The sequence below is a fragment of the Phycodurus eques genome, chromosome 5, assembly GCF_024500275.1.
Source record: "Phycodurus eques isolate BA_2022a chromosome 5, UOR_Pequ_1.1, whole genome shotgun sequence".
NCBI lineage: Eukaryota > Metazoa > Chordata > Actinopteri > Syngnathiformes > Syngnathidae > Phycodurus > Phycodurus eques.
Window position 1 is genome coordinate 4,109,501 of NC_084529.1, and position 16,037 is coordinate 4,125,537.

The window sequence follows — 16,037 nt, forward strand, 5'->3', positions numbered from 1 at the left end:
GTCTGTAACAAGCTGCAAAAAAAACGTTGATCCTTGTTTTCCAAATTATCTTATTTGGATTTAACACATATACACTCTGCTTTCATAGAGGACTACAGAAATCTGAGAATATTTACAGACGACAGGCTGAAATTCTAAGAATTCAGACAATTTGAAGTTAAACAAGGTCTCTAAACGATTGATGATTAAAAAAAAAATAAGTTAATTGTTGAACCGAGCCAAATTCCGACAAGATAATCAAATCAGCACAGAACTGACAAGTTTTACATGAGCCAAACAAAACAATACAAAATTCTAAATGAGCTAACGATAGCAACGTAAAAAATACACTTTTGTTCCATGATAGTGTATTAATTTAGTCCCAACAGTCAACACGTGTATGTTAGATTATTTATTTATTTTTTGGTCCAATCGGATTTCAGCCTCTCTGTTGCCATGTCACTCTACTCTGCCCAGGGCCGCCTGAATCACTAGCGGTGGCCATGGAACGTCAACAGCGAGATTCACAACATTTCCAAAGACGTCCGCATGTGTGCCTTTCTGTGACTCTTCCAGTCTCTCTCTGTTGCAACCTACCGATGACACTAGAAGCTCAGTGGCCACGTCCCTCGAAGAACAACCTGCTTGAAGCCTCGCCGTCACGTCCAAGTGGACATCTTTGCAAATGTTGTGAATTTTGCCGCTCAGTACTAAAAACCAACAGTTTGGACGTGTGCATTCAGAAGTTAGAAAAAGGTCAAATAAAGTTGACCTGTGACGGTTATAGCGCAGTTTCAGTCCATTCTGAAATTTCACCCCCTATCCCAAACATTTTGTGAGTTGTCTCACCGGAGTAAAGTTTGGTGCAACTTTAGGCGCGCATCCGCAGGAATTAGAAATGAAATGGCCCAACATTAGGGGAATTTGAATATATCAATGGCATCGCACATCACATCAAGCACGCCGACTGCAAGCAGGGGAGCGAAAGAATTTTCAAGATGTTTTTGCTGCTGCAACAGACGAGCACAGTTTTGCGGCTAATCAGACTTAGCGAGCGGGACAGGCGGCGGCGGGTGGTGTGTCCGGTTTCAGCACTGTAGCGCGGGAGAGGAAATCCTGTGAATACTTCCTGTTTGAACCCAGGGGAGCCAACCAGCCTGAACGGGGCGAACCGGTTTTGAGAGCGGATTCTCCTGTGGTGGGCCGTGCATGTGCTCCTCTCTCCTTTAGAGGGGACTCACCCGACTCGATCCACCGATACTTTAACAAAAAATGCAATACGACAGTACAAGCACGCCACTGCGCCACGTACGTCTTTTTTTCTTTACAATCAATATTTACCTAAAAACAACAACAGAAAAGGATTAAAATGCATCACGCTCCCCCGAGATGCTGACTATTGAAAGTAGTGTTGTGGATACTATTATTATTATTCTAGAACTATTAGCATTTGGGCTGTAAATGTCGTGGAGTGCGTTGGCAAAAGAGCGGAGGTGCGAGGGGACAGAGACGAACGGGAAGAGGCGGCACAATGAAGAAATAACAGGAAGCCCGAGCTGTGACAATGCGGTCGCTTCCTCAGCGGAAAGCGAGCCTTTCGCAGAGCTTCCGCCCCCCGGCCCACCACCACCACCACCACCTCCTCCTCCTCCTCCCTAACTCTGGTCCCACCTTTCTCTTCCTCCACAGTTCCCCAGCCTAATCAACGGACACATGCCTGTCCCCCTGCCAAGCCTGGAAGGAACCCCCTCCTCCTCCTCGTCCTCCGGTGCCCACAAATCCTGATTCCGAGAGGGACGTCGCCCCGTCTTCATCCTGGTCAACATCCTTTTGCGACAGTTTTGTGACCTCATTTGTGTTTTGTCTTGGGGTTTTTTTTTGCACTTGGGTTGCTTGAGGCTACAGTGGTGAAAGCACTCAGTTTAAAAAATAAAAGAAAATTTTAAAAAAAGCCATATCGCTAGCTGCTCGACTCGAGCTAGAAGCTTGTTCATAACTTCTCCCTCCTTTTACTTGTGGCTTTTGTATTGTATGTAACATATGCACTACGCTTCTCAGATAGTACCGGCTGTGCCTTCATTTTGTGTCCTACCATCCCAACTTCCCCTTAAAGACAAGATTTTCAAATGAATGAAAAGCCTTTTTTTTTTTTAGAACTTTCTCTTTTTTTATACTGGATGTGGTATACAGTGTGTATTCTGTATAATTTTGTATTGTGAAGAATGTCATCCATTTTCAATAAACTAAGCATTGAATGCTTGAATGCTTTTGCTTTTTCAAGAGAAGGAAAACAAATCATTTTCTGTTTAAACTTTAAATTTAATCTTTACTCTGAGAGGAAATAAAACTCATGGGAGGGCATCAGCAATGAAATCTCACACCGGTAACAACTTTTCACAAAAGAATATCATACAAAACATATCCGGAAACACTTAAATAGATTCAGGGATGCGGCGCACACATATTTGACATCTTGACCCAATTTTAAGATCTGACAACTCACATGATGTGGAAAAAGAAATGCTATCTTGGCACTTATTCGACATCCTTGTTATCCTGGTTAAGTAGTAAGTCAATTCAGTGTCCCAGTAGAATGATTGCATCTCGCTAGTGCCGCTTTTGGCCTACTAGTGCGATATCAAGGACATGGTATAAATGCGCAAATGGGTTCTCCGTATGTGCTCGCGTTTGCTTTGTAACAGACACGATGACACGCGTGGTCTTAAATACTTGAGGCTCGAGTATGGGGGGGGGAAAGTATTGAGGTGTACCTTTCCTTGAATGCCCTTGCACGCGCTACCCGACCGGAATGACACGCCAACGAGCTCTCAGCAGTCAACGCGGCCTACAGAGGAAGGGGGGGAAAAGGCCAGACCTTTTGAAGAGCCAATGAAAACATCTTTTTTTTTTCCCTCTCTCTCTCTCTCTCTCGCTCTCTCTTCCTTTAGGTCGAGGTCTACGTATGAAAAATGAAGAAAATCACAACAACAACAAATGTTACCACTTCAAAAGATTTAAAAATTTATACACATTGCATGTTCTTCTTAAAGTGACTGAGCCAGTTAGAATTCTTAACAGTAGTCGGATTTTAGCAGCACATTCTCTCTTCTTAATAAATATAGAATATAAATGTCTGTTGGGCCACGTTGAGGCCAAACCTTGTATAAGTCTGGGGGGGGCGGGCAAGAACCCCAAGTGGTTTTGGAGGGCTGGTGGGGAAGACGAGGAAGATGATGCTCCACCGCCATCCAGCAATCAGAGTGTTGCGCTCAAGAGATTCTCCCCGAATAACCCGAAACAAATACAGTCCAAAGACTCTAAAACAGCATGCTTTGTCTTCTGCTCTTCCCGTTGCCTGTCAACAAACAAAGAAAATGTTCGGTGAAATCAACCCTCTCGTCAATTTAGGGCGGTGGAGAAAAAAAAAAAAAAAAAAGAATAAATAAAATAGGCTAACTTAGCTAAGCTGACCGCAAAAAAATTCTGCCTCGACGCAATGAAAACTATTCATAAGAGCGTGCTTGCATCGCCCGGAACCATTTTCCCGCTGTTTATGTTTACCGCACAGACTTTTGTTACAGACGGACGCGCTGTTGGACAAGTGGAAAAAAAAAAACGACTGTAAGCGTCTGTAAGCGATTGTTAAGACGCTACTAGATGTGCAATGCACATATAATGTGATGTAAGAGCGAGCTGAATGCTGGTTAGCATTTCTTTTTATTTTTACCTAAAATGGTCACCGCTGGCACGCTGATGCTAATTGCGAATGCTAACCGTTTAGCAAAAGCTGATTTGGTCTCAAAATTCTGGACAGTTTATACCGTACACTCAGTGCCAACATACGCCGTTTAAGGATAGAAGTCCAGCCCACAGGAACAAGAATAAAATGCATGTTAGTAGTAACAAAATTAATTCATAGAAAGGAACCACATTAGACACTAAAACTAATAAAAAAAACTAAACTAAGAACTTAAAAACAAACAAAAACGAAACTGCATCTAATAATTGAAAAGAAAACAACAATAAAACTGATTAAAACTAAACTAAATTAATTTTTTTTAATAAAAACCACTAAAAGGATTACAAACTACATTAAAATGAAGACGTAAAAAAAAAAACTAATAAAAACTAGCTACCCCACTCTAAAAATGAATTAAAACCAACTGAATTTGAAAAACAAAAAGTCATGACAAAAAGTAAAACCAATGAAAAATCCTCAACTATTATAAGCTTGGGCGGAACTGGTTTAGTACGCTTGTTTTATTGGCCCATCTCGTACAGTAGGTAGGAACTTTGTTCAATGCCACGCAAATCAATTTGCCGACCCCCCCGCGGCCGTTTGTGACACGCGCAATATGTGCAGCCGCACATGGCGCTGTTAACGCTTGAAAATGCTTTCCGTATATCAATGAAACTCGATTTGCGACATGTAAATCATTGGCGTCCGTATGAGGAATCTGCGCCCCCTTGTGGATGGACGCGGAGGAATTATGACATCTTTGTCGCTCGGCGCCAGCCAAGCTAGGCCCAGGAGAACCGCTCAATTAGCGAGTCCCGTTTAACCGAACGGGGAAAAGAACTGAGCGTCACCTGACTCGGGGTACGAGGAGTTCCGGCAGCCGGGGTCTCTCTGCAGCTGGACCTCCTTCAACGTGAATATGGAGATGTCTGCCAGAGACGCGGCGGGTCAGAGTTTCGCGTCGTAAGCGCCGCTCGCCGAGTCCGCTGAGCTCGGCTGCCATTTTCTTACTCACTCTCTGGCAGCGTGCGAAGGCGAGGCCCCAGGCTCCTGAAGTACGGCTGCCTCGCGGCTTCGTCTGCGGAGATCCTCTTTTTCGACTCGTACTGCGACGCGCAAAAACAACGAAAAAAGGAGTTTCAAGCGCGGCCTAATGGCGGACGTATTCCCGGAAGCTCGCGGTGAGACTCACTTTGAGGAACGACGTCAGCAGGTCGATGCCATCCGTGTCCAATCTGCAGACGGGGGAGAGACACAGAGGGGTCAGGAAAGGGGAGGTGAGTCATAGGCGCTGGACGGCCGGAGGAAGCAAAAAAAAAATAAAAAAAATAAAAAACAACTATTCCACAGGATTTCCTGACAGGAAGTGAGACACGCACACACACACACACACATCCAGCTCCAGTAAACACCAGTTGTACTCGGCCTTCGCCTTCACCTTCACGACCTCCTCTTCTACCTCTCCCGTAAGCGCGAACCCCTGCTATCGTCACCGTTCATCGGTCACAGCGCCACCACATTGCCGATCCAACAAATATCATACGTACTGTTAACAGCATTTACCTCTGAAAACTAACAAATTAACCTTTTGCACAAAAAAAAAAAAAAAGGGGAAAAAATGCAAACTTTCCAGGAATAATGGGAGATAGGCTCTAAAAACATCTGTGATGAGGTGAATTTGCAAATGCCGAAGTGAGAGTATGCTAATGAGGTTGACTGTACAGTGCTTCTTCCAAGTCACAAGCCGCCGCGTTGTCGATTTTCTTGCTTCGTGTCGGCGGACGGAATCGCAGTAAGAAGCGAGTGTCAGCTCTGACACCGCTCAAGTGAAGTTTAAAAACAAAACAAAAACAACAACAACTTTCAGCTGTTTCTCCAACGCTCCAAATTGTCGAGTACACAAACAGAAACCGAAAACACTTTTTTAGCCCATTTTGTTGTTTACTCTTTCATGTCTCATTTCGCCGTACGCTACCTTACATGCCCAGCCTGTTGACTTTATTTATCCCTTCTTGTTTTTTGTTTTTTTGTTTTTTTCAGCCCATGAATCCATTGTAACGCACCCATCATTAATATCTTGTTGAACTCGAGTGTGGCGCTAATTCTTTCCATCGGGCCCCGACCTTGACTGACTCGGAGGCTTTATCGGAAGCGAATTACGCTCCCAATTAAAAGCTACATTTTGGTACGCAATGGTGTCGGGGAAATTAAAAAAAAAAAAAAAAAAAAAAAAAAAAAAAGACAATCCAAGCAGGTGGGGATGCATACCTGGGCGCGTGGTTAATGAGCAGCTGGGTCTTGTACTTTGGGAATTTGTGAGACTTGAAGTCGTCCACAAAAGAGATTCCAGGCCAGCTGTCCTCCGCGGGCGTGCCTGCACGATCACAGAACGCACGCAAAAGATTTGTTGCCGTCGTCCTTTAACCGCTTTTGCCCGATGATTGGCAAAGCAAATTATATTTCCTCTCTTTTCATTGATCTCATGAAACAATTGATTCATAATGTAACAGACTACAAGTACTTCTTCATTTGTTATCTCTTTTTCTTCATTTAATAACTGGTTCATGTTTTTGTAAACAAGAAAACAAACCTTTTCAAAATCAAAAGTAACAATTTGTATTATTTGGCTAAATAAGCAACAAGTTAATTTGAAATAAAATGAAATAACATTTGATTTTTACCAAACTCATATTTTACGTTTTTAGTCATTATTTACATTTCTTTTTCTCTCATTAAATAAGTAGTGAAAGATTTATTGTGGATAACGAAATACAAAGACCTTCGTAAAATAATCAACATTTCATAAATGTGTATATTTAAACAATGGACTATTTAATCACAATTCAAAGAATCCTAAATAAGAAAATGGAAAGAATGATTTCATCATCTTGCAAAAGTGTCCGCTAGGGGGCAGCAAGGACTCACCGAGCAGCCTGAAGATGAGGTGCAGCTCATCGTCCACGGTGGAGCCCGGGAACAAGGGCCTGCCCGCGGCCATCTCGTAGAAGATGCAGCCCACGCCCCTGGCGCCGACACAACGGAGGAGTTGGCATCAGCGCCAGTGGGCACAAGTCGCTGTACTCGAGCGCCATTTGTTGCGATCTCAACCTTACCTGCGACTTTTTAGCCTCTCTCACTACGTTTGCACTTTCTACTCTTTGTTCAAAAAGACTCGTGACTTCTCCCCCCCAGACCCCCGCAGATGACTACTATACGACACAAAAAGATGAAAATAGAGAGCGCAAAAGTCATCCGCATTGGAAAGCTCGATGGATTGAGATCTTGGGGACGGCATAGACGACGACGACGACAGAAACAGATTTGGAGAAGCGAGATATTCCCCATCCGTGGCCTTAAGGGAATGATTTGATGTTGTTGGCTAAAAGAACGATGAGTGGTAAACGCGTTGTCTTGTGCAGAGCGCGAGTATTTTTGCATTTGCAGTTAGCAAAGATGCGCGACCCTGGACATGAACTCTCGGTGCTTGGACAGAAGGTCGGACTCGGCGTCACCACAAAGTCTGACGAAGCTCGCTCACCACATGTCGATCTGCGTGGAGTACTCGGAGGAGCCCAGCAGCACGTCGGGGGGCCGGTACCACAGAGTCACTACCTCGTTGGAGTACGTTTTGGTCGGCACCGACTTGGCCCTGGCGAGACCTACGCAGAAGGCGATAAGACCCAATGAGATGGAGAAGGAACACTTCTCGCAGCACGCACGCACGCACGCACGCAACAAGGGCGTTTACCGAAGTCGGCCAGTTTGAGTTCTCCCCTGTCGTTGATCAGCAGATTTTGGGGCTTCAAGTCCCGGTGGAGAACTTTCCGCCGGTGGCAGTATGCTAAGCCTCGCAGGATTTGGAAGAGAAAAATCTAGAGGGGGGGAGAAAAAATAAATACAAAATGGTGAACACAAAAATCTGAATAATGTGAATCCCGTTTTTTTGGGGGGGGGGGGGGGAATACATTGCGCACACACCCGCCATAAGTGACAATATTTAGCAAAATGTTCAACCAAATCATGTAATAATGAAGGTTCTGCTAGCTTAATGCTAACATATACAGCGGCCCCCTGCCATTCGCACGGGATGGGTCTGCCATCCACCAGCAGGGGTCTCTCCCTCTCGCACGCACGCACGCACGCTGTCGGTCTTGCCGGCTGACACCCGACGTGCAGGCGCTCACCTTGACATTGTGCATGCTCAGGATGTTCCCGCAGTCGTCCATGTACTGCTTGAGGTCTTTGTCCTAGACCGGAGCGGGAGAAAGTTCAGGGAGGGCGACGCAACGTGCTCGTTTTCGCAGCGTGTGCGCGTGTCACGGAGGCGCTCACCAGGTACTCGAAGACCAGTGTGAGCGACTTCTCGGTGTGCACGATATCGTGGAGCGTCACGATGTTGGCGTGCTTCAGGTCCTTCAGTAGCGAAACTGCCGGAAGAAAAGATAAATACGACTCGTCGGCAACGCGATTGAAAGGAAACGAGATACATTTTCTGCCATCAAGACAGCATGTTGCAGACTGAATGACTCCTTTTTTTTTTTTTTTTTTTTTTTTAATATATATACAAACTTTAGATTCTATCAAAAATAGAGTTGGGATAAAGCGCTAGAATTTTGTTAATAATAGCAAAAATTGCACAGTTGTATTCTCACGAGGATAAAGGTTTTATATTTTTGGGGTTAACGTGGATAAATACCTTCTCGGATTGCCGTGCATGGCGCCCCCTCCTCGTGCTCCAACCGGATCTCCTTCAGAGCCACCAGGTTGTCCGTCAGCTTGCTCCGCCCCTTAAAGACTGTAGCGTATGTGCCCTGAAGAAAAAAAAAAGAAAAAAAAAAAGAGAAGTGAGCTGGAAAATGACCTTCGCTGTTCAGAAGGTACAATGAAAAGATGCAGCTTTCTGCCGGTGAGTTACACACTGGTGGCAAAAGTATTCATACTTTGCAACTTACAGTTGACACCAGAAACTACAGTACATAAAAAGACACATACCAGTACACTGTGCATCTGGAAATTGCACCCAAGGATGAACCAGACTTGTGCAAGCCCATGCTTCGCTTCCTGATAGCTTGGCTGATTTGTATTTCCATTATTATTATTATTATTTCCATTATGTTGTACAACGCAGCAGTATGTTTAAGGTGTGCCTTCCAACACATTCACAGCTGTTTCTAATGAACTCAAATGCTGTCAATAACCCTATCAGAAATGTCCACAAAATGACATCATGATCTTTTTCAAATGTATCGTAATCTTAACGTATGTTAACTTCTGAGTCCTGTGTTTGAAGAAAGTAGTGAGAAACTGTCGAATATATATATAATTATTCTAGATGCATCTAGCAAATAGGAATAATGTTGGTAATCCTAACTGAGCTAAAACAGTACATTTTAGACAGTGTAAACTTCTGGTTTCATCTTTATGTACAGAAGACGAGTAAAAGTAGCGCTTCAAACTCTTATGATAGTAATGGAGTACAAAAACTGTGGCATACCTCTCCCAGTTTGTCCAGTTTTATGTAGGTCTCCAGCTTCCCGAATCCGATCTCCGACTGCACGAGAGAGAGCGAGAGAAGGACACACGGCCGTAATGAGCGCGCCGTCCCTTATTAGCGGCAAGCAAACGGACGCCGCGGCGGATCTTGGCGACGGCTTGGCAGCGGCCCCCTCCGAGGGCGCCGCGCAACCCCCGCCGCCGAAGCCGTAGCTAATCACTTGTGACAAATGGGAAACCAAGCACGATTAAAGACGACGCACTCATGTTAAACCCAAATTCAAATGTTATTCTGAGAGAATGTCATCCACATCATCGGATTTGGCGTAGAAAGCAGGCGCTGCAAGAAAATGATTCCTAGGAGTTTTGTGTAAGTCACATTCTAATGAGTTTACAGTGAAACCTCTGCTGTGTCTCGGTTGGTTCTTCACGCCACGACGACATTGCAGATATCGAAGCTTTGATGATGCAGCGAGAAGAAAAGGCAGAAATGGTCCCGTACGAGTAATAATTGTTGTTCCGACGGCGTAGAGAGAATATGTGCCGGTATTGTTTAGGCTCTTCTTTGGATGTGTTGCTGCTTTGTGTAAAAGTAGCAGTTGTTTGAAGGTTTAGAATTACCATAAAATCGATGCAAATTTCCATTAGCTGGTCTATGGTGTTTCCCATTAGATGTTAGCATTAAGCTAGCAGGTGATCGTGAAATGAAATGATATGGTTTGGTTGAACCTTTTGGCGTTGCGAATTTTCTTTCGTTTTATGCGCACGCTTTGCCTCTTACGGCCCCTCCTCACTGGCGGAGATGTCGGCGAGACCGCGGCGACTGATCGGTCGAGATGGATCCGGGACCCAGGACACCAAAACGAGACCAGGGGTGTCAAAACTGCAAGCGATCAGTTACGCGGAGGAACACGGGAATCGAGCAGCCGCGAGAGAATTCGACGTCAACGAATCCACGGGTCGCAAGTGGAGGAAGCAGGAAAACGAGCAATTTTCATTTACTTTCGCGGGCCACATAAAATGATGCGGCGGGCCAGATCGGTCACCCGGGCCACCGGTTTGACACCTGTGGGCTAGACTAAGGCATATTTTATAAAGTATCTTTTCACAAGTCTAGGTGTGTTTCAATAAGTTAAAATGTGCTTCCAGCATGTGGGCGGGGTAAAAGTGCATGTATTGTACATGACGTTTTGCGTATGTGGAAGAAAACGTTTGTGCACCCCTGTTGCGATCCTTCTCACCAGCGATGCCCTGCGGGAGCGGCGGCTGAGCGGCTGGTCAAACGACGGGCTGCTCAGCTGCAACTTCTCTAAATAGCCGTCGGGTATCCGGATGTCGGCGGGCAGGGACAGACGCTTGTTCAGGTCCTGCCGCGTGGATGCAGACAGTAGACGACGGCGTGAAGTTGGGGAGGGGGGGGAAGAAGAGGGGGGAAAAAAAAAAAAAAGCACAGAAAGCCAACAAGTTGAATAGATGATGACTGACAGCTCAAGTAAATGGAGAGCAACACAGAGAAAGTTAAGGCTATAAACATGTGGCTGTTGTGGGAATGTTGAGGAGTTCTGGTAAAAACCTCTCTCAGAGCAACACAGCACCAAAGCATGATTCTGTTCTTATTTGTTACATAAAGGCGTACACACTCAACACTCTTCCCAACATGCATTTCCTCTCTTTGTTAAATCATTGTTAATCCGGCCTCTTGGCAGCAGCTGTAATTCTACTTCCCAGCCTGTCCCGCCCTCCTGTGCCCGACGGTGACGAAAGTAGGAAAGGTCAAAGGTTGAACACAACCCATTACAATTATATACAATTACATTACTGTTCATTCTCGATCTTTTTGGACATTAAATACACATTTTACAAAAAAATTGTTTTTTGGGGGAGGCTGGAACGGATGAACGGCCTTTCAATTCGTTTTAAGAAGGAAAACGGATTTGATATTTGTGCAAACTGAGGTGTGAGCCAGGTCACCGAACAAATTAAACTCGTACTGCAAAACTAGCCTATAAACCAGGGATGTCAAACTCTTTTTTTTGTCATGGGCCAGCCACACCCGTCGTGTCTGCCCGTCGCAACGTGGGTTGATCTCATTGCGCCGCCTACGACGAGCCGCTTCCTCTCCGCTGGGTGACGACATCAATCACCTGACCTTTGCACCCTCCCCTCCGCTCCCTGCCGTTGACCAACCGAGCCCTCCTAATCCGCTACGACCGGGGCCCCATCTGGACCGCATTACACTAACCCGTGTGATGTATGTAATTCAATGAGTTATACTTCTTTAAATTAGAATTACAAAAATAAATCCTTTCCCACAATTTTCTAATTATTGAAATGCACTAATGCAGAGGACCCCCGCTATTCGCAAGGGATATGGACCGGGCCGGACCGCGATAAGCGAAAATCCAGGCATAATTGACAGTCATCTTAACTGCATTGGGGAAAAGACTTTTTTTTTTAACCCCCCGAATTCTTGAATAAGGAGGTATAAACTGCCAATAAGCGTTTCAGGGGTTGGTTCCGCACAAAAAAAAAAAAAAAAACAACAAAAAAAAAGGAATAAATAAATGGGGGAAAAAAACTAGCGAATAGGTGAATCTGCAGATGCTGAACCACGAGTACGTGGGGGGGTCCGTCCACTGTGTATGCACCACTAGAAGATCCATAGTGAGACCACTTGCGGAAGACAACTACAAAAAACAATTGGACACCAGGCAAGATGACATTTCACTGACAAGAGTGCGCTGTATCTCTCTGCCATATGCCAGTTGCACATCCTTAAATCCCATTAGGCGCCATTAAGATGGATTGAATTGGCTTTGCGAGTAAACAAACACAGCGACTGAATACGCTTTCAAATCCTCATCTGTAATCAAAAGTGTTGATCTTTTAAGTCCTATAAATCATCTTTTTGAACTTCCAATGCCCTCGAAACAAAATGTTGCACAGTGAAGTATTTATTTTAAAATGCATTTAACGAGCTTTCAGAGATGCGGTTGTTGTGCTAAGGCCTCCATTTGACTGCACTAACACGAGCAAGTGATGTAACAACCACCGGAGAAGCCAAAACATCACAATCTGCCGCAAATGAGTGTGTGGGTGTGTTAAAGAGGGGGGGGGGGGGGGGGGGGGGGGTTGGATGAGGTGGGCGCAGGAAAAGAGTGATTTTTTTTTTTTTTTTTTTCCCTTTTAAACAGACTTCCAAAGTATGTTGTGCATCAGGGTAGATGGCGTACGTGTGTGTCCAGTTGACCTTGTGTAGGCCGCTGAGCAGCTTCTGCGCCTCCACTTTTGTGACCGCAGCGAGCGTTAATGCACATTCGATTGCATAACAACAAACAAGCGCATCGCCGGAATGACTTGCAAGATGAATTGCAAGTACGCCATTGCTTCGTATATCAGATCCATTTTCACAATGGAAAATAAATGCAAATGCCATGAATCCATTCCAGCCCCCCCAAAGAACACCGCAATTATTTGTAGTTACACGTTTTTGATTTAAAAAAAAAACCAAAAAAACCCCAATAGATAATATAAAAACATAAAACATTTAATAAACCGATATACAAAAGACACCACAAGATGGCGGCAAATCACTTTTTTGTAATAGACAAGGCTGTGGCCTGACTAAATGAAGCCCCTGACCACACTTCCACACTATACCTTGGACACAAGATGGTGCTGAACCAACAATTCTTGAATTCTTAAACATGGCTTTTGGCTGAGCACAAAAAAACAGCAAATTGGTTAGTTTTTGGGAGTTTTTCATCATACAACAGCGGAAGAGTTCCCCCCAAAAAATAAGTGGCTCGGCAAAACTTGCGAATGGTGAAACTTCACTGGTAACGCCACTGACTTTAAAGTGAGTAATGGTGCATGTATTTATTCAGGCGTTTTAATGTACAGAATGTGTTTAAAGACCGCGTGCGGGAGGGTAATTTGGGGTTTAACTATAGAAAAATGCAGCGTTTAGAAGGGGGGGGGGGGCACACACCAAAAAAAAAAAAAAAACAGTTGGCCAACCTCTGCCGAAATGCGTCGGTTGCCTCTGTTCCTCAGGCAAACGCCTGTGGGCGACTGCACCTCATCCGAGGACGTACCGGAAGCTTGGTCGCTCTCCCCGTCAGACCCCATCTTCAGGTTCTCGTGGACGATATCTGCAATGGGGAAAGACCAGGAAGGGAGGGAGGAAGGAAGGAAGGAAGGAATAGAAACTGCAACATTTCGATTGGACAACGCCAAGAAAAAGTTCAGATTTTATGGCCATGCTTACATAAAGTCACGTACAGTAAGTAGTCGTCGTTTGATGGTTTAAAATGACTGTAACTTTGCTGCTAGTTTCCATTAGCCCGTTTATGGCCTTTCACGTCATAGGTTAGCACTAAACGAGCAGAGTTTCTTCAGGCAAAGTTATACTGTATATCTGAACGTTTCGGTGTTTTGGTTTTATGGGTGCGTCGAGTACTCGGATATCTGGAGAACCTTGAGGAATTTTCTCGGCCTCGGGGAACCATTTATTTCATTGTGAAGTTCAAGGGACGCACAAGCGTTAATGTGGCACAAAGCGCACGCGTCACCTAGGAAGTTGGAGGCAGAAGCGGAGCTTTTCGGTCGACTGGCCCAGAACATGGTGACGACAAATAGAGAAGAAAAATGCGCGAGCAAAAAAATAAAATGGCGAAAGTGTTTCTCAGGCTGTGTGACGTAAGGCCAGAGTACGACCATCTGATCTTGAAGTAGCTACATTTCGAGTCATGTGGGTGAAAAACTTTTAAGAGTAAACAAAAAGTCGTGTGCGCAAACAGAGGAAGGTTTGGGTGAAGTCAAATGAAGGAAGTATTTGTTTCCTCTGGAGGTGACTTCGTTTTAGTTTGAACACCAAAACTTCTCGTATTATAAAGAATATTTGTCTTATTTCTCGTCAGCTGGTCTGAGCTCATAAACGCACAGCCATGAAGCTAATGTATGACTACGTCGCATGCTAAAATGCTAGCTGCTGAAGTGACATTACATAGACTGTTAATGCCTTTTTTAATTAAAGCCTTGCTATCTTTTCGAGAAAAAAATGCTAAGTTTACGCTGACATTTATTTAGATTTGGTTTGGAAATTGGCCCACTGAAAATTCTTCCACACAAGAACATACAGTTTGGCGCTATGCACAAAAAATAAAAAAAATAAATAAATAAAAAAGACGTTTTGCCGATGTAGCACTCTCACCGAGGCGACTGCCGTTGCGAGGCATCACCACGAGCGAGCCCAGGCCTCCGCCGATGACGCTCTGAGGCCGTCGCAGCGGTGGCTTCTTAAAGGAGCCCGCGTACTGGTGCAGGAAGGAGTGGACGCTGTGGGCCGACGGAGGGCGGCCGTTCTTCACGATGGGTTCTGCTGGAGCAAAACAAAAGGGAAAACAAAAGCACTTTAATATGGATTTGAATGCAAACCGCCTCATCCTCGGATGCTTTGAATGCCAAATATTTTACCGTGCAACAATAATCAGCTGCATTTCAGCAACTTAATGTTTTGCCATGAATACTAAGCAACCGTTTTCTTCATCTTCACAGTCTGATGCGCAGTAGTGAAGATGAGGGATACGTTAAGCAACAGCAGCAGTACAGGGATAAGCTGGTGAGAACAAGGCCATTTTCCTTCAAGACTTCATTAATAGACAGCAATGGCTTCAAGTGGACTGGATTTTTGTACCATGAAAAGAATGATTGCAATATTTACAAAAATGTAATGGTTGCAGTTACTTTTGTGAGATAATGAATTCTGTCAACCCTACCATTACCTTGATCAGATTGGAGGCAGGAATGTGACAAGCGCGACAGTTTGAGCACGAGCAACGATTTAGCATCGGAAGCGCTCCGATGGCAAACTCTCTTATATGTCACATCGGTTTCATTTAAAAGCTACGCCGCCACTAACGAACAAACGTACGACTGTCATCTTCAATCGAATCGACCCTCTGGCATCCCCTTCCATGAATCTTTCAAGCCAGACTTAAATCAGACTTCATTAAGCCCACACACTTCAGCCTGCTGTTCTTCGGATGATTCAGATCACGGCGTGGGCGGGCGGACCCACTTTTGACGTACAGTGAGACCCCCTGCTATATCGCGGTTCATGGTAGCGGTGAACGCGAATGGTAGCGGTGAACGCGACGCACTCCACAATAAGCAGCAGCTTGGCAAATATCCATCTATAATATATCATAGATTTTATTTATTTTTTTCCTCTCTCTCACTGGTGCGTCGGGAACATATGGCCCCAAATAAAATGGATCAGATTTGTGGGACATGGGATGGCATTTGTACATCGAACATCAACATTCTCTCCTAAAACAAACATCCTGGAGTTGAAAATCTAAAAAAAAAAATAAGGCTTTCCTTTATGTAATATTGAGGTCCTAAAGCCACCCCTGCCTTATCTCTCGGCACCTGCTGTCCCTGCTGGCTCGAGTTATAACTGTTGTGTAATCGCATCAGGACCAGAGCGCTTTCCCTTAACTACCCAGTTCATATCACATCTCTTCTGGATACTCCATTTTGTCTCCTCGCTAGCAGACTCCCTGGCGCACAGGCTGCAAACATCTCTTCACACACAGGCCTGATGTTAATCGCCACACAAAAAGCATTTTAAAATGTCCGGCGACAGAATTTGAGAAGGGGGACGAGTGGGCACAAAAGACAAGCCAAGAGACCTAATGGAAGGCCCGGGAGCCCTTTGGGGAAGAGAGCTCGGCTGTGTGGGCAAAGGAGTAGCACTGAAAGATGCAAAAACAAAAAAGGGGAGGGGGGGGGCAGAGAAGAATGACTGCAGGTTGCTGTG

At 44.9% G+C, this 16,037-nt stretch overlaps 2 protein-coding genes across 7 annotated transcripts in view; one reads left to right on the top strand and one right to left on the bottom strand.

Moving 5' to 3' along the window:
* elk3 (ETS transcription factor ELK3) overlaps positions 1–2,242 on the top strand; it is a 29,984-nt gene extending 27,742 nt beyond the window's left edge. For 2 of the 3 annotated variants that reach the window (XM_061677035.1, XM_061677036.1), the window contains one exon: positions 1,669–2,242. In XM_061677035.1, the coding sequence (XP_061533019.1) occupies positions 1,669–1,764 (96 nt within the window). In that variant the 3' untranslated portion in view covers positions 1,765–2,242. Of the gene's footprint in view, positions 1–456 lie in introns of all 3 variants that reach the window. The other variant, XM_061677037.1, reaches the window with a different exon arrangement.
* The window catches only part of LOC133402837 (cyclin-dependent kinase 17-like), a 31,264-nt gene continuing 17,090 nt past the window's right edge, over positions 1,864–16,037 (bottom strand). Inside the window, exons 3-17 of one of the 4 annotated variants that reach the window (XM_061677026.1) lie at positions 14,427–14,591; positions 13,232–13,422; positions 10,453–10,578; positions 9,213–9,269; positions 8,415–8,529; positions 8,051–8,145; positions 7,903–7,965; positions 7,467–7,590; positions 7,257–7,377; positions 6,644–6,741; positions 5,987–6,092; positions 4,911–4,953; positions 4,734–4,824; positions 4,570–4,647; positions 1,864–3,334 (exon numbers count right to left, since the gene is read on the bottom strand). In XM_061677026.1, coding sequence (XP_061533010.1) covers positions 3,297–3,334; positions 4,570–4,647; positions 4,734–4,824; positions 4,911–4,953; positions 5,987–6,092; positions 6,644–6,741; positions 7,257–7,377; positions 7,467–7,590; positions 7,903–7,965; positions 8,051–8,145; positions 8,415–8,529; positions 9,213–9,269; positions 10,453–10,578; positions 13,232–13,422; positions 14,427–14,591 — 1,511 coding nt within the window. In that variant the 3' untranslated portion in view covers positions 1,864–3,296. Of the gene's footprint in view, positions 3,335–4,569; positions 4,648–4,733; positions 4,825–4,910; positions 4,954–5,986; positions 6,093–6,643; positions 6,742–7,256; positions 7,378–7,466; positions 7,591–7,902; positions 7,966–8,050; positions 8,146–8,414; positions 8,530–9,212; positions 9,270–10,452; positions 10,579–13,231; positions 13,423–14,426; positions 14,595–16,037 lie in introns of all 4 variants that reach the window. The other 3 variants (XM_061677025.1, XM_061677028.1, XM_061677027.1) reach the window with 3 other exon arrangements.